Genomic DNA, 22,058 nt, shown 5'->3' with positions numbered 1-22,058 from the left:
AGGAGACCGAGGATCTGGACTGAAGCAGTGGTAATGAACTTAGAGAACAGAGAGCAAATTTAAGAAACACTTTTTACATAAAATCAAAAGGTTTAGATGACTAATATGGGGCTGAGAAATACAATAAGTAGAACATTTACCTTAGCATATTGGGTTGTTGGTTAGTCATTAATTAATTTAGAATACAGAAGACTCAAGGAAACAAAAGGCAAACAAAGCTTTTTTTCTGGTCAGGGGAGCTGCAATAAGTAAAAAGATACTGAAGGTCGGAAAAAGGGGACCACTCTGAAGAATCTGAGGAAACACCTCTCTCTAAATTACATTTGCAGTCAAAATCAGGAAAAGATTTTCAAATGTCAGCAAGACATTACATCTGTGAAACATTTAGTCATGAAACAGTGACAACTTGAGATCAGAAAGGATTATAGTAATGACACTTTAAAAAAAAGATTTAACAAATTAAAACTGAAAAGTTAGTGAATGGCATTAGATATTGCAGAAAACTGAGTTGGTGAAATAGAAAAAACAAACTGATGAAAGTCACTCAGAACTCCAAAGAACAAAAATAAATGATGAGAAAAAAGACATAGTTCCAATGTACAAAAAACTAGGAATCACAAAAGTATATAGTAGAGCAAATATGAGAATCAAAGGAATTAGGAAAAGAAAAGTCTGAGACTGTAGTTCATAAGGGTTTTCTGATTGTCTAACGACTTAATGAAATAAGACCAAGAACTGGGTGTGTCTAGTTAATTAAGGAATACTATATTAGCGACTCATAAAGAGCATCTCCAGTTTTGCTCTTTTGCTTCTCTGATGATAGTTTTGATAGGTTAGACCTCAGGAAGAACTAAAGTAGATGCTGCTTTTTCTTTGCTTTTTTCTGTAAGAGGAGAGCTGAATGGACCGGTATCTCCTCTGGCTCATGTCTGGATTCAGCTCTAAAGTACAGATAACATGACATATTCTTGTCATCCAGAATTTCACTTTTCACTTTCGTGTCCAGCTGACTGGATCTAGCATGTAACCCATTTTTGTTTTTCCTTGAGATTATGGTTGAAACACCTCTTTTCCTCACAGGAGGCTTTTTCCAGTCTTAGAAGGCAGAGCTCTCAGTGCCCTTTCTTGGATAACATAGCCTGTAGCTCCTTTGGAGTTTTATTTCTTGTACTACTACTAATACCCTTTTCTCTTATGAGCTCAATCAGCCTCTTCCCTCACCTAGGAGTAATTCAGTCACTGGGCCATTGTGAGAATTTTTGTCACCTTTCTACCAGGTTACCTTATATAACCTGGGGATATGGCATTATTTCATAACTTTGTTTTGCTCTAACAGAAAAATATGACTTATCTTGTCTCTTAGGAAAGTGTATCAGTCATATTCTCCATATCAGTAAGTATTGGTAGAACCATGAGTTGAAACCATTGAATCCAAGTCCAAAGCAAAACCAAATACAAACCATGATACCTGGCACTCTTGGGAAGTAAAACTACATTATCTAAACCTTTTGCCACTTTCAATATGATTAATAGAGCTCTTGCTACCCCTTTGATCACATCATGTTCTCTTTTCCTTGACATGAAGACATTTAAGAAGCTGAGAGTCAGGGCCAGGCATGGTGGCTTATGCCTATAATTTCAACACTTTGGGAGGCCAAGGTGAGAGGATTACTTGAGCCCAGGAATTCAAAGCAGCCTGGGCAATGTGGTGAAACGTTACCTCTGCAAAAAATACAAAAGTCAGCCAGGCATGGTAGCATGTGCCTATATCCCTAGCTACCCGAGAGGTTGAGGCAGGAGGATTGATTGAGCCTAGGAGTTCAAGGCTACAGTGAGCTGTGCTCATGCCACTGTACTCCAGCCTGGGTGACAGAGTGAGACTGTCTCAGATAGATAAGGCATATGTTCCTTTCCATCCCCCTGAGGTACCCATCTTCTTTCTCCCTTCCTGCATCAGGCTTTTTCCACCACATTTTATTACCAACAAACAGGCTTTTCTATATCAAGCATAATCTTTTTTTTTTTTTTTTTTTGAGACAGAGTCTTGCTCTGTTGCCCACGCTGGAGCTTAATGGCACGATCTTGGCTCACTGCAACCTCCACCTCCCAGGTTCAAGCAATTCTCCTGCCTCAGCCTCCCGAGTAGCTGGGATTACAGGCGCCTGCCACCATGCCTGGCTAACTTTTGTATTTTTAGTAGAGAAGGGGTTTCACCATGTTGGCCAGGCTGGTCTCAAACACCTGACCTCATGTGATCCATCCGCCTGGGCCTCCCAAAGTGCTGGGATTACAGGCGTGAGCCACCGTGCCTGACCTAAGCATAGTTTAATTGTCCAAATAGATAATCTTTTGTCTAGTGTCTTTGTCTATTGTCAGAGCACATAATATAAAATCTCACTTTTAACCATGTTTTAAAGTTAAATTACTGTCATCTCCCTTTAATTACAGCATTTAATGAGATCTGGCATTTTATACCCCAGATCAAAGCTACAGAATGCTGTAAAGGAACTTTTGTCTACCCAGAAAGGTTAGTCCCCCGGAGCTTGCTAGCCAGTCTTTAGAGCTGAGGTCAACAGTCTTTTTTTTTTTTTTTTTTTGTAAATAGACAAGAGTCAATATTTTAGACCAAGCTTATCCAACCCACCGTATTTTGTTGCTGTCTGTTTTGTTTTGTTTTAGGCTTTCAGCAGCCTGAAGCCATGGTTTTTAGTCTGTCTCTAGTAATAAGCAAAACAGAGGGATGAGGAAGAGACTTTACTGGCCCAACCAGAAACAGAACCTAAGAACCTGTGACTGTATTATCTCGCTTGGACACCCTGTTAGACTGTGCGGGCTATATAGTTTATGTCACACCTGCTTAACACTGCCCTTGTAGCTTGAAAGTAGCCCTAGGCAATATATAAAATGAAGTAGTGTGGTATGAATACTGAAATTTGGATTTCATATAATTTTCATATGTCACTAAATAATAATTTTCTATTGAAAATTTTTTTAGTCATGTAAACATGTAAAAACCATTTAAACATGTAAAAACCATTTATACCACTCAGGCCTTACAGAATTTGGCATCCGGCTGTAGTTTGTCAACCCCTGCTCAAGGAAAAATTGTTTCCAGCCCAGTTAGACAACTCAGTTTTCTCAGTCAACCCCCTAGTAAACATCCTTAAGCCTCACAACTGCCAGCTATGAGGCTCTAAACAATGAGAATCCTGCAGCTGAAAATGCTGTCAGACTGTCCTCAGTTCACCTTAGTCTTTATCTGTGTATGTTCAAAACCAGAGGGTATACTCTTATCTATGATCAAATAGATGCTATAGCAGATTTTCCTGGAAATGACCCATAAACTGTAGCCCATATATGTTAGTTGTTTTACTAGGATTTCTTTAGGTGTATTCAGAAAACCAAATGTAACTAGTCTCCCATGAGAAGTATTTATTTGTTAAGGTAATTGATAACCATTTTATTTTATTTTACTTATTTTGAGACAGGGTCTCACCTTGTCAGGCTGGAGTGCAGTGGCACAATCATGGTTCACTGAAACCTTGACCTCCTGGCTCAAGCAGTCCTCCCACCTCAGCCTCCTGAGTAGCTGGGACTATAGGCATGCACCACTACACTCAGCTAATTTTTAAAAATTTTTGTGGAGACAGGGTCTCACAATGTTGTCCAGGCTGTTCTTGAACTCCTGGGCTCAAGAGAGGACCATTTTAGATAAGCTAAAGAAGACTCATAAGTTATCTGGATGCTTAAGAACTGTCTTCTGGGCATTCCTAACATTTTTTTTTCTACCAGGACAGGAAGAGGAACCAGAGCCCTGAGTGAGGATGGCTGAGTTTGTGGATCTAGAATTGAAAGGGTCAAGGGATCTAGGGCCACCAGTTACAACCATCATCCCCATCCAGAAATCTAAAAGAAAATCCAGTCCTAATTTCTTTTCCCTCTCTGGCTGATCAAGAGATGATATTTATTCGTCTTTCTTAGTGGTAGGCTATAACCATAGACTCCTGGGAGAAATCTAAAATAAAAACAGGGATACCACATCAGTCTCTGTCTTTTTTTTTTTTTTTTTCCTAATAGGCCATTAAAATTCCAAACCTATCATTCCTTTCTTAGATGGTGCTTTAGCTCCATTTTAGAACTTGAACACTTCTTATGAACAGAGGATCCTTTAAGATGCTGTCTTTGTTTAAAATTTACTGCATCATGATGGAAATAATTACCTTTGTCCCCTAAATGAGATCATGCATAGCTCCATGTAATATAATATAACTGAGGAATTCGAATCTCAAAGAGATGGACCTCTACCCAGTCACATCTGCTAAGTGGAGAGCCAGAACTTAAGTTCATTTTTATTGCTTCACTCTCTGGTGAGAAGTTGTTACTTCCCTTTGCTACGTTTATAGCATTTTCGAAGCTAAGAAACTGGTTCATTTTTCCTAACTTGATTCTCAAAATTTCCTTTCCAAACACCATTATGAACAACTAATAATGGCAGTCACTCAACTATTCTCTCCTATGACTTTTACACCTCAACTGTTTCGTTGAGAGGACCTTTATCTTAGCAAAACTTCGGTCAGAAAAGTTACGTTGAAGGTCTGGTATCTAGTCTCTCTTTTCTTTTCTTTCTACCCTAGAATATAAAAAGACAAAGCTACTTTTAGGGCCCACCTAAGGGCTTCCTTTATATGTATATGTATCAATCAAGATGTGATCCTGCCTTTGTCAACCCCACTTTCATTAGGAAGTCACCCTGCTTTATGAAGTTAGATATAAAGCAGTCTTTACATTTCTACCTGGAATTTCAAGCACTGCCAACTGCTCAGTGTCCTTCATTAGGAATTCTGCGGGCCATTCTGTTTTTGAAAGGACTCCGTATAGCTTCCTGGCAGGCATTTTCTCTTTCACGTAGAGGATGTTGGCCTTCTTATATTCTGCAAAGAAGCCATTATGATGTAGTAGAAGAACATTGTTATAATGTTAGACTAGCCTTAATTTGCATCTTTTCTTTGCCCTTACTTACTATTACTATTATTCAGTTGGGATAATAGTTCTAATTATGGAACCATCCTAATTATGGTACTGTTCTAGGAATAAATGAGCTAATATGTACAAAGTACCACTCTCTGTTGTTATATCCCATGGAACAGCAGTTCTAGCTTTTAGGAATAGCGTGAATACGGTGCAGTCACCTGAACCTGAACCTCACACATAATTTTAGGAAGTAAGATTGCTTGAACCTAATGTCTTTCTAACTTGGTTTTGTTTAGTTTTGCAAGTCTAAATAAATCAGTCCCAACTTAACTCTCCTCCCTACCTCTTGATCACCATTCACTTGCTATTAGAACAGTCAGGGTCACGTGTTTTGTCTTTCAGAATACCTCAATACTGCCAGTAAAACTTCTTCATTCCTATAAAGATGTCCCTTCTTATTCGTGGTTTTGGAATTCAAACCTCCTTCCCTTTAGGCGATTCTAAGCTAAGCTACCCTCAGTATCTTTTTCCGTGTCTTATTCCTCAAAGGAAACCTAAAAGGAATCCATGGAAATTCCTAATAAATACTCTGAGGTGAGAGCCATGTCTTTTCAGCAAGGCAGGATTGTGAAGTCTCAGGTCAGGGCTAAAAGTGTTCTGAAGACTCTGCATGACATGAAAGCAAATTTTTACTGTTAAACCTTCCAGGAACATTACTTCTGACAAATAATCCTACTGATCAGTAAGAGATTTCTCTGAAATCATCTTTGTCATTAACCATGTAGGCCTCTGTACATCCTTTCTTTTGCTCCCTGAACCAAGTCTTTAATCTGCAGGAAATGCCTACTTTCCCTGCTTTCTGTCACTCCATTTGACTGCCCGGCCAAAAAGTCAGATAAGAAGCAATATTAAAAGTTCACAGGTCAGGGCTGGGAATGGTGTCTCACGCCTGTAATCCCAGCACTTTGGGAGACCGAGGCAGGTGGATTGCTTGAGCTCAGGAGTTTGAGACCAGCCTGGGCAACATGGTAAAACCCCATCTCTACTAAAAATAGAAAAATTAGACAGGTGTGGTGGTCCATGTCTGTAGTCCCAGCCTCTAGGGATGCTGAGGTGGGAGGATCACCTGAGCCCAGGAGGCAGAGGTTGCAGTGAGCTGAGATCTCACCACTGCACTCCAGCCTGTGTGTCAGAGGGAGACCCTGCCTCAAACAAACAAAAAAAAAGAGCTCACTGGTTGAGATGGTTAGGATTCATGGATAGTGCTTTGAAATGCCAGGTCATACTGTAGGAACAGGATTTTTCCTTTGCCTCCACTATTGGAAAAAGATTTAAAGGAAAGGGGGTTAACATTAGTAAACTAAGAAGAGCTTTAAAACTACCAAGAAGCTTCTAGAAAAGAGCACACAATTAATTTGATTTTTATACTATATTATTTTTAGGAAGATGGAACCATTTTGGAGAAGAATAGTGGACAGCAAGAAATAATAATGTATAATGCCATATATTTTACTGGAGGAGCTTTAAAATAAAAAATAGCAAACTTTAAAAATAAGACATCAAAATATTTTTAAGAAATCTCATTTTTTAAAAGTATTTCTATGAGAGATAAAGAATACCATTTGTTTTTGTCCATTGATTCTTTAGGATAGTAAATGAGCAGCTACAGCGGTCAGTTGATGACTATCAGCACCGACTTTCCATAAAAAGAGGTGAACTTGAATCAGCCCAAACACAAATTAAAATACTGGAGGAAAAGATAGGTAAATGTTTTAAAATTTTGTTTCTGCTAATCCTAATGTACTTTGTCTAACAAACATTTCTTTTCATTTGTAGATGAACTAAACCTTAAGATGACTTCACAGGATGAGGAGGCTCATGTAATGAAAAAGACTATTGGTGTTATTGATAAAGAAAAAGACTTTCTCCAGGAGACTGTAGATGAGAAGACAGAAAAGATTGCAAATTTGCAAGAAAACCTAGCAAATAAAGTATGTGATTGTTTAATATAATTTTCCAGCATCCAAACAGAACAGTTTTTTTGTTGTTGTTTTGAGATGGGGTCTCACTCTGTCACTCAGGCTGGAGTGCAGTGGCATGATCACAGCTCACTGCAACCCCTATCTCTTGGGCTCAAGGAATCCCCCCACCTCAGCAATTGGAATTACAGGCATGAGCCACTACTTCTAGCCGGAAAAGATTATTGTATTTTCACTTATTCATTTCTTTTTTTAAAGGTTTATTTACTTTTGGCAGGATGTGGTGGCTCACACCTGCAATCCCAGCACTTTGGGAGGCTGAGGTGGGAGGATTGCTTGAGCTCAGGAGTTCAAGACAAGCCTGGGCCACGTGGTGAGACTCCATCTCTACCAAAAATACAAAAAATTAGCTAGGTGTGGTGGTGTGCATCTGTGGTCCCAGTTGCTCAGGAAGCTGAGGTGGGAGGATCACTTGAGCCCAGGGACGGAGATTGCACTGAGCTGAGATCATGCCACTGCACTCCAGCCTGAGTAACAGAGCAAGACCCTGCCTCAAAATAAATAAATAAATAAATAAAAAGTTTATGTACTTTTATTGGTACATATGAGATGTACATATTTTTGGGTTACACATGATAATTTGAGACATTCATATAATCAAGTCAGGGCAATTGGGATATTTATCACTTTATTTTTTTCTTATGCTAGGAATGTGTGAATTACTCTCTTTTAGCTGTTTTGAAATGTGCGCTGGATTAGTGTTAACTGGAGTCACCCTGTTGATATCTCTCGAACACCAGGTCTTGTTTCTTCTAAGTGTATATTTGTGCCCATTAATCAACCTCTCTTCATGCCTCCTCCCTCATCCTTTTACTGGTCTTTGGTAACCACCAGTCTACTCTCTGTCTTCATGAGATCCACTTTTTAGCACCCACGTATGGGTGAGAACAAACGATATTTGTCTTTCTGTGCTTGACATGTTTCACTTAACATCATGACCTCCAGGTCCATCCATGTTGCTGCAAATGACAGCATTTCATTCATTTTCCTGGCTGAATAATAATTCCTGTGTATATATACCGGGGGCAGATATTTCTTCGATATATTGGTTTCCTCTCTTTCAGATATTTACTCAGTAGTGGAATTGCGGGATCATATGGTAGTTCTAGTTTTAGTTTTTTGAGGAACCTTCATACACTGTTTTCCATAGTGGCTGTACTAATTTACATTCCCACCAACAGTGTACAAGAGTTCCTGTTTCTCCATATCCTTGCCAGCATCTGTTATTCCCCATCTTTTTGATAAAAAGCATTCTAACTGGGGTGAGACGATATCTCATTGTGGTTTTAATTTGCATTTCCCTGATAATTAGTCATGTTGAGCATTTTTTCACATGCTTTTTGGCCATCTGTATATTTTCTTTTGAGAACTGTCTATGAAAATCTTTGCCCATTTTAAAATTGGATTATTTGGAGTTTTTTTGCTATTGAGTTGTTTGAGCTCCTTGTATGTTCTGGTTATTAATCCCTTGTCAGATGGATAGTTTGCAGATATTTTCTCCCATTCTGTAGGTTGTCTCTTCACTTTATTAATTGTTTCCAATGCTGTGCAGAACCTATTTGGCTTATTGTAATCCCATTTGTCTCTTTCTACTTTTGTTGCCTGTGCTTTTAAAGTCTTACACAAACAATATTTGTCCACACCAATGTCCTAGAGCATTTCCCCAACATTTTCTTCTAGTAGTTCCATAGTTTCAGGTCATGGATTTGAGTCTTTAATCCACTTTGATTTGAGTTTTGTATATGGTGAGAGATAGGGATCCAGTTTCATTATTCTGTATATGGTTATCCAGTTTTCCCAGCACCATTTATTGAAAAGACTGCCCTGTCCCCATTGTATGTTCTTGGCATCTTGTTGAAAATGAGTTGGCTTTAAATGTGTGGATTTATATCTGGGTCCCCTATTATGTTCTGTTGGTCTGTGTCTTGTTTTTACACCAATACCATGCTGATTGGATAGCTGTATCATATATTTTGAAGTCAGTTAGTGCAATCTCCAGCTTTGTTTTTTTGCTCAGGATTGCTATTTGGGGTCTTTAGTGGTTCCAATTTATTTGAGGATTTTTTTTTCTATATCTGTGAGGAATGTTGATCATGTTCTAATAGGGATTACACTGAATCTGTAAATTGCTTTGGGTATTATTATCATTTTAGCAACATTAATTCCTTCAATCCATGAGTATGGAATATCCTTCCATTTTTTTTATGGCCTCTTCTATTTCTTTCATCAGTGTTTTGTAGTTTTCCTTGTATGGATCTTTCATATATTTGGTTAAATTGATTCCTAGGTATTTTCTATTCTTTGCAGCTATTGTAAATGGAATTGTTTTGTTGATTTATTTTTCAGATTGCTGTTGGAGTATAAAAATGCTGTTGATTTTTGTAATCTTGATTTTGTATCATGCAACTTACTGAATTTGCTTATCAGTTCCAACAGTTTTTTAGTGGAATCTTAAGGTTTTTCTAAATACAAGAACATGTGGTCTGCATATAAGGCTAATTTGACTTCTTCTTTTCAATTTGGATGCCCTTTTTTTCTTTCTCTTGACTAATTGTTCTGGCCAGGACTTCCAGGATTATGTTGAATAAAAGTGTGAAAGTGGGCATCCTTGGCTTGTTCCAGATCTTAGAGGAGAGGGTTTCAAGTTTTCCCCATTCAATATTATGTTGGCCCTAGGGTTAGGCCTTTGTTATTTTGAGGTATTTTCTTTCTGTACCCTTTGTTGAGGGTTTTTACAATAACGGGATGTTGCAACTTATTGAATGCTTTTTCAGCATCTATTGAAATGATTTATATGGTTTCTCTTCTTGCTTCTGTTAATGTATCACATTTATTGATTGTGCATGTTGAACCATCCTTGCATCCTTGGGATGAATCCCACTTGATCATGGTGAATGATCTTTTTAATTTATTTAAAAAGTATTGTTGAATTTAGTTTGCTAGTATTCTGTTGAGGATTTTTGCATGTATTTGCATCAATGATATAGGCCTGTAGTTTTCTTTTTTTGTTGTGTTTTTGTCTGGTTTTGGTATCAAGATAATGCAGGCCTTGTAGAATGAATTTGGAAGTATTCCACCCTTGTCAATTTCCTTGAAGAGTTTGAGCAGGAATTGGTATTAGTTCTTAGATGTTCGGTAGAGTTCGGCAGTGAAGCCATTAGGTCCTGGACTTTTCTTTTGTGGAAGATTTTTATTACAGCATCTATCTTATTACATGCTATTGGTTTGTTGAAGTTTTCTGTTTCTTCATGGTTCAAACTTGGTAGCTTGTAAGTGTCCAGGAATTTCTCCATTTCTTCTAGGTTTTCCAATTTGCTGACATGTGATTGTAATTGTCTTTCATGATTCCTTGTATTTTCTGTGGTCACAGTTATGTCCCCTTTTTTGTTTCTGATTTTATTTATTGGGTCTTCTCTCTTTTTTTATTAGTCAACCTTAAAGGTTTGTTGATTTTTGTTTATCTTTTTTAAAAACCAACTTTTCATTTCATTGATCTTTTGTTTTTTTTTTTTTTTTTTTTTTTTTTGAGACAGAGTCTCACTTTGTCGCCCAGGGTGGAGTGCAGTGGCGCGATCTTGGCTCACTGCAAGCTCCGCCTCCCGGGTTCACGCCATTCTCCTGCCTCAGCCTCCTGAGTAGCTGGGACTGTAGGCACCCACCACCACACCTGGCTAATTTCTTTTTGTATTTTTAGTAGAGACGGGGTTTCACCATGTTAGCCAGGATGGTCTCGATCTCCTGACCTCGTGATCCGCCTGCCTCGGCCTTCCAAAGTGCTGAGATTACAGGTGTGAGCCACCACACCCAGCCAATCTTTTGTATTTTCATCTCAATTCCATTTATTTTTGCTCTGATCTTTATTCTTTCTGGCCTTCTACTAACTTGGGGTTTGGTTTGTTCTGGCTTTTCTAGTTCCTTTCTAGTTTCTGGTTGAGGTACATCATCACTAGTTTGTTTATTCGAAGTCTTTCTAGTTGAGGTACATCATCACTAGGTTGTTTATTTGAAATCTTTTTTTTTGAGACAGGGTCTCACTCTATTGCCCAGGCTGAAGTGCAGGAGCAAGATCATGGCTCATTGCAGCCTTGACCTTTCAGACACAAGCAATCCTCCTACCTCAGCCTCCCAATTAGCTGGTACTACAGACATGTACTACCATGCCCAGCTAATTTTTAATTTTTTTGTAGAGAACGGTGTCTTACCATGTTTCCCAGGTTGGTGTCCAACTCCTAGTCTCAAGCAGTCCTCTGGCTCAGCCTCCCCAAGTGCTGGGATTACAGGCGTGAGCCACCATGCTCAGCCTCAACTTTTTTGATACAGACATTTATTGCTATAAACTTCCCTCTTAGCACTGTTTTTGCTGTATTTCATAGATTTTGGTACATTATATTTCCCTTTTCATTTGTTTCAAGAATTTTTTTAATTGCCTTTTTAATTTCTTCATTGACCCATTGGTCATTCGAGAGCAACTGTTGTTTAATTTCCATATGTTTGTGTAGTTTCCAGCGTTTCTCTTATTGATTTCTAGTTTTATTCCGGTTTATTCAGAAAAGATACTTGATATGCTTTCTACTTTCTTGAATGTGTTGAAACTTGTTTTGTGGCATGAACTATGGTCTATTCTGTAGAACGTTCCATGTGCCGATAAAAGGAATTTATTCTGCAGCAGTTGGGTGAAATGTTCTGTAAATGTCAGTTGGGCATATTTGTCTAGTGTATAGAGTAACTCCAATGTTTCTTTGTTGATTTTATGTCAACGTGATCTGTCCATTACTGATAGTGGGGTGGTGAAGTCCCCTACCATTATCGTATTGCAGTCTGTCTCTCTTTTTAGATCTATTAATGTTTGCTTTATATACCTGAGAACCTGGTGTTGGGTGCATAAATATGTATAATTATTATACTCTCTTTCTGTATTGACCCCTTTATAATTCTATATAGTGACCTTTGTTGTCTCTTTATAATCTTTGACTTGTAGGCTACTTTATATATATGATATAAGTAAAGCTACTCCTTCTGTTTTTTGCTTGCATGAAATATCTTTTTCCATCCATTCACTTTCAGTCTTATTTGTGTCTTTATAGGTGAAGTGGGTTTCCTGTAGGCAGTATATAGTTGGGTCTTATTTTTAACCATTCAGACACTCAGTCTTTTAATTGGAGAATGGAGTTAGTTTCCATTCAGTGTTGTAATTGATATGTAAGGACCTAATGCTGCCTTTTTTTTTTTTTTTTTTTTTTGCTTCTTTTCTAGTTGTTTTATAGCTCTTCTCTTTCTTCCTTTCTTATTGTCATCCTTCGTGATAAAGTGATTTTCTCTGGTAGTGTGTTTTAATCAATTGCTTTTTATAGCTTTTTACACTGTGGTTACCATGAGGCTTACAAAACATATCTTTCTAAGTTATTTTAAAGAACTGACAACTTATCTTAGATTACACACACACAATAAAAACAAAGAAGACCAGGCATGTTGGCTCACACCTATAATTCCAACACTTCGGGAGACAAAGATGAGAGGATTGCTTGAGGCCACAAGTTTAACATAGTGAGACCCCATCTCTACAAAAATAAAAAAATTAGCTGGGCATGGTGGTACCTGTAGTCCCAGATATTCAGGAGCCTGAGGCAGGAGGATCACTTGAGCCCAGGAGTTTAAGGCTGTAATGAGCTATGATCACAGCATTACACTTCAAGTCTGGATGACAGAACAAGACCCAGTCTCTAAAAAACAACAAACAAACAAAACAAAAAACCCACAAAGACATAACTAAAAAAAAATTCTACACTTTATCTCCCTCGCATTTTGACTTGTGGTTGTCTTAATTTACAGATTTGTATATTGCCTGTCTCTTAACAGGTTGCTGTAGCTATGATTGTTTTTGATAGATTAGATTTTTAGGCTTCATACTAGAACTATAAGTGGATTGTATACCACAACTACAGTATCAGAGTATTCTGGGTTTGTCTCTGTATTTAATTTTACCAGTGGGTTTTATACCTTCAAATGTTTTCTTTTTGCACATTGGTTTTTTTCTTTCAAATTGAAAAACTCCCTTAGCATTTCTTTTAAGCTATGCCTGTTCGTGGTGAATTCTCTTAGCTTTTGTTTATCTGGGAAGGACTTTATATCTTCTTCATATTTGAAGGGCACTTTTGCTGGATAACATATTCTTGTTTGGCAGTTTTTTTCTTTTAGTACTTTGAAAATGATAGTCTACTTCCTCTTGGCCTGTATGGTTTCTTTTGAGAAGTCTGTTTCTAGATGAATTGGAGTTCCTTTATGTGTTATTTGCTTTTCTCTTCTTGCTTTTAGGATCCTATCTTTGTCCTTGACCTTGGAGAGTTTATTATATGCTTTGGGGCAGTCTTTCTGGAGTTGAATCTCTTTGGTGTTCTCTGACCTTTGTACACCAGGAAATTTATCTTTCTCAAGTTTTGGAAAGTGTTTTGTTATTATTTCTTTGAGTAAGCTTTCTACCCTTTGATCTTGGTCAACTCCCTCTTGAACACCAGTAATCCTTAGATTTTGTATTTTTCTATATCTTGTAGGCAATTTTTGTTCCTTTTTATTCTTTTGTTGTTGTTCTCCTTTGACTGCGTAATTTCAAATAGCTTGTCTTCAAGCTCACTGATTCTTGCCTTTCCTTGATCCATTCTCCTGTTGAGATCCTCCAATGAATTTTTCAGTTCAGGAAGTGTATTTCTCAATTCTAAGATTTGTTTGACATTTTTTATTATTTCAACCTCTTTGTTAAATTTCTCTGATATGAGCCAAGTGTGGTGATGTGCACCTGTGGTTCCAACTACATGGGAGGCTGAGGCAGGAGGATCCGTTGAGTCCTAGGTGGTTGAGTCTGCAGTGAGCCGTGATTACACCACTGCACTCCAGCCTGGGCGACAGAATGAGACCCTGTCTCAAAAAAATATATTAAAATTTTTTTTTCTGATAAATTTCTGAATTTTCTGTGTTATCTTGGGGATCACTGAATTTCCCTGATACCTCAATTTTGAATTCTTGGCCAGAGAGCTCAGGTGTCACTGTCTTGTCAGGATCAATCACTGGTTCCTTGCTTTGTCCATTTGGAGAGTTCATGGTCCCCTGTTTGCTGTTGTTTCTTGTGGATGTATGTGTCTTTGAAGGATTAGTTATTTACTCCAGTCTTCTCTGTCTGGCTTGTTTTTTGTTGTTGTTTTTGTTTCGTTTTTGTTTTTTGAGGCAGAGTCTTGCTCTGTCACCTAGACTGGAGTGCAGTGGCATCATCTCAACTCACTGCAACCTCCATCTCCCAAGTTCAAGTTATTCTCCTGCCTCAGCCTCCCGAGTAGCTGGAATTACAGGCACGCAACACCACACCTGGCTAATTTTTGTATTTTTAGTAGAGATGGCATTTCACCATGTTGGCCAGGCTGGTCTCGAACTCCTGATCTCAGGTGATCCACCTGCCTCAGCCTCCCAAAGTGCTGGGATTACAGGCCTGAACCACCACACCCAGCCTGGCTTGTTTTGGTTTTCATTGGTTACGTTTGCTTAGAGATTCTTCAAACTTTATTGAATTTCTTATACTTTTTTTCCTAGATCACTGCCTCCTTTTTGTCACTAGATGGTGGCTAAAGCCCAAGTTTGCCTTGGCTTTAGTGAATGCTCAGACCCCTGCCCATCTGGGATGGGGAGGTCCCAAAGGGGATGTCCCAGCAGTGTGGAAGGGCTAGCTAAGGGTTTGTGCCCAGGGGACCTGTGGAATGTACCTCCTACAGCATGGTGTTACTGAACTACCACTCTGATTGGGTGTCTTTGGCTGAGTAATGGAGAAGAGTTTCCAGGGATGAGGAGGTAGTCCTACTTCCCCACTTTGTCTCTGGGTGTCCTCAGGGACAGGTCTCCCTTCAGGTATCCATGATGTTTCCTGTGTGTTGAGGCATGGAACAGGTCTCCTGCCAAATTACCCAAGATAGTAGAAAAGCTGGTTGTCCATCTCAATCTCACTTTTTCCGGTGTAGAAACCATGAGTTAGGGGAGATTTTCCAGGTACTTGGTGCCAGGCAGATTGAGAGAAGGGGCATCACAGGTGTGAAAATTCAATTCTGTCACCGTCTGCTCAGAGGTTTTTTACGTCTCTGTGGCCCAGGAACTGACTTGTACTCGTATTTGAGTCCTGGGATAGTGCTGATGATAATGTTAGCATTGTATATTTATTTTTGGTTTTCTTTGTGAGGATTGAAGTCAGCTTGTGACTACACCACCATTTTAGAACCAGAAGTTTCCCAAATATGCAGTTATTATTGGCCATGTAGAAGTTTCTAAGACCTAGGGCCATATTTTCTAATGTTTAAATGTCATTTTTTTCAAATAATGTTTATCTTCAAAATGTGATTTTATCAGATCTCATTAAAGCAAACTCAAGAAAACTATTCAAGGGTTGGTCAAAACATGCCATTATGTGAAGTATGATTGGGACATGGAGATATGTTTACTTGGAGCTTTGTTTTAGGCATACTTTATATAATTGAGCTGCATATTTGAACTATATGAATATGACAAGTTATATAAATTCAGCTAAAGACATTTTGGTTTAAAATCTTACACGTTTTGGTAATTTCTGTAGGAAAAAGCTGTTGCTCAAATGAAGCTAATGATCTCAGAGTGTGAATCATCTGTGAAGTAAGTCATTAATGAAATTACATCCAGCTTTTTAGGAGATTTTCAGTGAATACAGCTTTATCTATTCAGTAGCATTGTAACAATAGAAGAATTTCCCTTTCAATTTCCCCATTTTTGTCAATGGTAGCATCATTTTCTCAGTCTCCAGCTTGAAAATATGTTATCCTCTTTAACCTGTCCGTTTCTGTCATCCACATCTAAACACTTATGTCTTATTAACTATTCTCCTATATACCTACTTGTTCCTTATTTTTACTATAATTATGCCACTTGGAGCCTAATCATTAAAACTTAAAATTACTTTAGTAGCCAATTTTTAATTTATTCTCCATCTAAACCTATCTTGAGCACTGTCACAAAATTTTACGTTTTATGTATAGTCTCTCTAGACAGATTGTAAGCCACTTCAAGAAAAAAGTCACTTATTATATTTATTTTATATACCCTTAACATTTTATATAATAGTGGGGATTATAAACATTTAATAAATATTTGCCAATTTAATCTGTGCTTTACTTTTTGTTTGTTTGTTTTTGAGACAAAGTCTCACTCTGTCGCACAGGCTGGAGTGTAGTGGCGAGATCTCTGCTCATGGCAACCTCACCCTCCCCAGGCTCAGGTGATCCTCCCACCTCAGCCTTCTGAGTAGCTGAGACTACAGGCGTGTGCCACCACGCTCAGCTAATTTAAAAAATTTTTGTAGAAATGACATCTCCCTATATTGCCCAGCCTGGTCTCGAACTCCTGGGCTCAAGCTGTTCAACTTTTTTTTTTTTTTTTTGAGACAGAGTCTCGCTCTGTTGCCTAGGCTGGAGTACAGTGGGGCGATCTCGGCTCATTGCAAGCTCTGCGTCCCGGGTTCACGCCATTCTCCTGCCTCAGCCTCCCGAGTAGCTGGACTACAGGCGCCCGCCACCACACCTGGCTATTTTTTTGTATTTTTAGTAGAGACGGGGTTTCACCGTGTTAGCCAGGATGGTCTCGATCTCCTGACCTCATGATCCGCCCGCCTCGGCCTCCCAAAGTGCTGGGATTACAGGTTTGAGCCACCGCGCCCAGCCCCCAAGCTATTCAACTTTTAACACTTGAAAGTTTTCTGTGTTTACTTGACTGTTGGAATAACATTTTTTTTTACTTCATTTGCATGTAATTATTGGTAGAGCTCTAAAATACCTGTTCTACCTAATTAATAGATATCTTAATGCAGCAGTTATAATTTCTTATAATCACAGTATATTTGTATTCTAAGTATACTTAGACTATAAGTTTTGTTTTAAATGAACTACAGTTTTTAAAAGTTTTCTTTATTAGTTTCACATCACTCATTTAACAGCCAGCTGAAAGAAACATTGGTTAATCGAGATCGTGAGATAAACAGCCTCCGGCGCCAGCTTGATGCAGCTCACAAAGAACTCGATGAAGTAGGAAGATCTAGAGAAATCGCTTTTAAGGAAAACAGAAGACTGCAAGATGACCTGGCTACAATGGCAAGAGAAAACCAAGTATGAACACAAGGCATAAATTTTGATAGTTTTATACTTTCCATTGTTTGCTAAATATTAAAGCTCTAAATATTTTTTCTAAAATCTAATGATATAAAAATAAGTGACATAAATAATTCATTAAGGACAATGGTGTTTATCAGGGTATTAAAAAATGTAGCTTAGGCCGGGCGCAGTGGCTCACACCTGTAATCTTAGTACTTTCAGAGGCTGAGGTGGTTGGATCACTTGAGGTCAGGAGTTCGAGACCAGCCTGGCCAACATTGTGAAACCCCCATCTCTACTAAAAATACAAAAATTAGCCAGGCATGGTGGCATGCGCCTGTAATCCCAGCTGCTCGGAAGGCTGAGGCAGGAGAATCACCTGAACCTGGAGGCGGAGGTTGCAATGAGCCAAGATCATGCCACTGCACTCCAGCCTGGGCAACAGAGTGAGACTCCATCTAAAAAAAAAAAAAAAAAAAAAAAGGGGGGGGGGGGCAACAGAGTGAGACTCTGTCAGAAAAAAACATAGCTTAGAATGCTGCTATATATCGCAGGGTGTCTAATGGGTGCAACTGGTCTTCTCACCATTTTGGTCTTTGTTGCAAGGAAACCTAAAGGTGGGAGCATGAAATTTTGTATATCAGAAATCATTGTTACTTTACTGGGTGAGGACATCAGCATCACTCCCAGAGCAAAGTTTCTGTGTTTTAAAGACTCAGGGTAGGTTTTAATTATTTGTGCAAGCTTCTGTCGGCTCCAAAATATACCTGTAGATAAATGAATGAGTGTTTTAGAATGGCAAGTACTGAAAGGTATTAGTTCTGTTCGTGCTGTTTTCTTAAAAGATTGTACTGAGAAAACCAGTGATTTTACTGTTTTAAATATCTTATGTTTTTTAAAAATTATTTTCCGTATTATTCAGCATAAAGCATATTGATGAAATATGAATGTTTTTTAATGTCAATCCCTGACCATAGCTAGCCTTTAGTGTAAATGCCAGATACATGATCAGGACTATTATGGGAAATGTGTGATAAAGTTTGGTTAAAAAATCAGTATCAGACCAGGCGTGGTAGCTCACACCTATAATCCCAGCACTTTCGGAGACCAAAGTGGGAGGATTGCTTGAGCCCAGGAGTTTGAGACCAGGCTGGACATCATAGTGAGACCTCATCTCAGAAAATTTAAAAAAAAAAATTAGCTGGTATGGTGACATGTGCCTGTGGTCTCAGCTACTCGGAGGGCTGAAGTGGAAGGATTGCTTGAGCCCAGAAGGTCAAGGCTGCAGTGAGCTGTGATCACGCCATTGCACTCCAGTCTGGGCAACAGAATGAGACTCTGTCTGAAAAATTTTAAAAAGACAAGATCAGCCAGGAAAAATATGTGAAAATAACACTTAGGAACAGTATTCTTTTTGCCCTACTCTATCTTATTCTCCAATTCCAAAGGAATTATTTGAATATAAATAAAATTTATTTGGTGTTGTGTTCATTTTAGATTGTCTTTAATTTTCTGATTTGTAGGAAATCTCATTGGAATTGGAAGCAGCAGTGCAAGAAAAAGAGGAAATGAAGAGCAGAGTTCATAAATACATAACAGAGGTGTCACGATGGGAGAGCTTAATGGCTGCCAAGGTGAAAAATATTATTTAGGTTGGATTTAAGACTGAGGGTTTTTTTTTTTTTTTAACTTTTTCATGTGCCTCTACAATTAGATATTAAACATTTTAAAGTAGAGCTCCTGCCTACTGCCTTTTTCTATCTTTCCCATAGATTTTAGTATGGTACCTGCACAGATATCTAATGCTTCCTAAATTAGAACAGAATGCTGTGTATGTGTATGTGTTTATGACATAGATGTTCCAGTAAGTGACAGTTACTAATTTAGAAACAACTTTATTATGATTAAACCAGGAAAAAGAAAATCAAGATTTGTTAGATAGATTTCAGATGCTTCATAACCGTGCTGAAGACTGGGAGGTCAAAGCCCATCAAGCTGAGGGAGAAAGCAGCTCAGTTCGACTGGAACTTCTTTCTATTGACACTGAGAGGAGACATCTTCGAGAAAGAGTGGAGCTATTAGAAAAAGAAATTCAAGAGGTAATATATTTATTTGTTTTGTAAAGATGTTATTTAGTGAAACAGAAAACATTCAAAGATACTTTATTTTTTTATTTATATATATTTTTTGAGATGAAGTCCCACTCTGTTGCCCAGGCTGGAGTGCAATGGCACGATCTCTGCTCACTGCACCCACCTCCTGGGTTCAAGCAATTCTTCTGTCTCAGCCTCCTGAGTAGCTGGGATTATAGGCGTGTGCCACCACACCTGGCCAATTTTTTTGTAGTTTTAGTAGAGATGGGGTTTCACCATGTTGGCCAGGCTGGTCTCGAACTCCTGACCTTGAGTGATCCACCCGCCTCAGCCTCCCAAAGTGCTGGGATTACAGGCATGAGCCACTGCACCCGGCCTCAAAGATACTTTATTGACCTGAGGTCGTAAACATTGATAAAATCAAGTTCAGTGGTAAATTTCTGTCATTCTCATAATTTGCATAGAAGCCCCATTACTTTTTTTTGTAGTAAAAGATACATACATCAAATTTCCCATTTTAACCATTTTTAAGTAGACAGTTCTGTGGCATTAGTACATTCACAATGTTGTGTAACTATCACCATTATTTGTCATCCTGCTTTCTGTCTCTATGAATTTTATTACTCTAGGTACCTCATATAGTGGAATCACACAATATTTGTCCTTTTGTGACTGATTTCACTTAGCCTTAAGGTTTACTTTACCTCAAGGTTCATCCATATTGTGTAGCATGTGTCAGAATTTCATCCTTTTTTAAGGCTGAATAACATTTCATTGTATGTATGTACCACATTTTTGTTTAGCCATTCCTCTGTCAATGGACATTTGATTTGTTTCTACCTTTTGGCTGTTGTGAATAATGCTGCTATGAACATGAGTATACAAATATATCTGTTCAGGTGCTTGCTTTCAGTTCTTTTGGGTATATACCCAGAAGTGGAATTACTGGATCATATGATAATTCTGTGTTTAATTTTTTGAGGAATAGCCATGTGGTTTTTCCTTAGGTGCTACACAATTTTACATTTCTACCAGCAATGCACGAGGGTTCCAGTTGCTCCACATCCTTGCCAACACTTGTAATTTTTTTATTTTTTATTTTATAAGAGCCATCATAATGGGAATGGAGCGGTATCTCGTGGTTCTGATTTGCATTTCCTTAATGGTTAGTGATGTTGAGCATCTTTTCATTTGTTTATTGACGATTTGTGTATCTTCTTTGGAGACATGTTTATTCAAATCCTTTGTTCATTTTTTAATCAGATTGTTTTAAATTGTTGTTGTAGAAGTTCTTTATTCTGGAGATTAATAACCTTAGTGTATATGTGATTTGCAAATATTTTCTCCCATTGTGTGGGTTGCCTTTTCAACAGTTTTTGATGTACAGAAGTTTTCAATTTAAATGAAGTCCAATTTTTTTTTCCTTTGATGCCTATACTTGTGGTGTCATATCCAAGAAATTATTGCCAACTGCAATGTCATAAAGCTTTTCCCCTATGTTTTCTAATAAGAGTTTTATAGTTTTAGCTCCTATATTCAGGTCTTTGTTTCATTTTGAGTTAATTTTTACAAATGATATAAGGTAAGAGCCCAGCATCATTTTTTTGCATGTGGATTTAAATAAGATTTTGTCATAAAGACAGTCTGATAAAAATCTCATAATAAAAAATTTGGGTTCAGTTAAAATATAGGGACCCCGGGTTAGATTGTTATACAATAGTTGGCCATTATTGTCATTTTTGTTTTGTTTGTATAGTTTTATAATTTTTATCTTTCAGGAGAAAGTATTGACTATCTGTAGCAGATAGAATTATAGCCTCCAAAAAGATATATTGAGCCCCAGTCTCTTATTTGGAAAAAGTGTCTTTGCAGATGGAATCAAGTTAAAATGAGGTCATAGTGGATTAGGGTTAGACCCTAAGACCAATGGACTGATGTCTTTATAGGACAATGGATATTTGGACACAGAAAACACAGGAGAGAACACCACGTAAAGATGGAGGCAAAGATTAGAGTGATATGTGTAGAAGTCAAGGAGTGTCAAGGACTGCCAGTAGCCATCAGAAACTAGGAGAGAGACAAAGAACAGATTCTGCTTCAGAATCTCCAGAAGGAACCAAACCTGCCAACACCTGAATTTTGGACTTCCAGCTTACCGAATTGTGAGAGAATAATTTCTATTTTTTTAGGCCACACAGTTTGTGGCCATTTGTTATAGCTGCCCTAGGAAACTAATACAGATTATAGCACCAGAAAGTGGGTTGCTGCTACAACAAACACCTGAAAATATGAAAGTGGCTTTGGAATTGGGTAATGAGTAGAGACTGAGAGTTTTGAAGTGCTTGACAGAAAAAGCCCAGATTGCCTTGAAGAGATCATTGATAGAAATATGGACATTAAAGGCAATTGTGATGAAGACTCAGAAGAGGTGAGAGCTGTAAAGAAAACTTCTATTATTTACAAAATACATATGTTGTCATGGATGGATTTTGCCAGAAATATGAATGTTTCCTCTGGTGATGTCTCAGACAGTGTTGAGAAAAGATGTTGCTTGTTATAAAGTGACAGAGAACTTGGCTAAGTTACGGTCTACTGTTGGGAGAAAAGTAGAATTTGTAAGGGATGAACTCGGATATTTAGCTGAGGAGATTTCCAAGCAAAGTGCGGAAGAGACATCCTGGTTTCTCCTTGTTACTTATAGTAAAATATGAGAGGAAAGAGAGAAATGGAGCAAGGAACTGGAAAGCAAAAAAGAAACCAAGACATGAAGCAGGGTGTGGTAGCTGACACCTGTAATCCTAGTACTTTGG

General features: G+C 38.1%; 1 protein-coding gene across 6 annotated transcripts in view; it reads left to right on the top strand.

Moving 5' to 3' along the window:
* CEP135 (centrosomal protein 135) overlaps positions 1-22,058 on the top strand; it is an 85,786-nt gene that overhangs the window by 43,703 nt on the left and 20,025 nt on the right. For 5 of the 6 annotated variants that reach the window (XM_054553997.2, XM_054553998.2, XM_054554000.1 and 2 more), the window contains 6 exons: positions 6,619-6,734; positions 6,808-6,962; positions 15,613-15,668; positions 17,002-17,170; positions 18,679-18,789; positions 19,069-19,254. In XM_054553997.2, the coding sequence (XP_054409972.1) occupies positions 6,619-6,734; positions 6,808-6,962; positions 15,613-15,668; positions 17,002-17,170; positions 18,679-18,789; positions 19,069-19,254 (793 nt within the window). The remainder of the gene's footprint in view (positions 1-6,618; positions 6,735-6,807; positions 6,963-15,612; positions 15,669-17,001; positions 17,171-18,678; positions 18,790-19,068; positions 19,255-22,058) is intronic. The other variant, XM_054553999.2, reaches the window with a different exon arrangement.

This window comes from Pongo abelii, chromosome 3 (assembly GCF_028885655.2).
Source record: "Pongo abelii isolate AG06213 chromosome 3, NHGRI_mPonAbe1-v2.0_pri, whole genome shotgun sequence".
Lineage (NCBI taxonomy): Eukaryota > Metazoa > Chordata > Mammalia > Primates > Hominidae > Pongo > Pongo abelii.
This window is presented reverse-complemented; position numbering and strand designations above follow the sequence as displayed.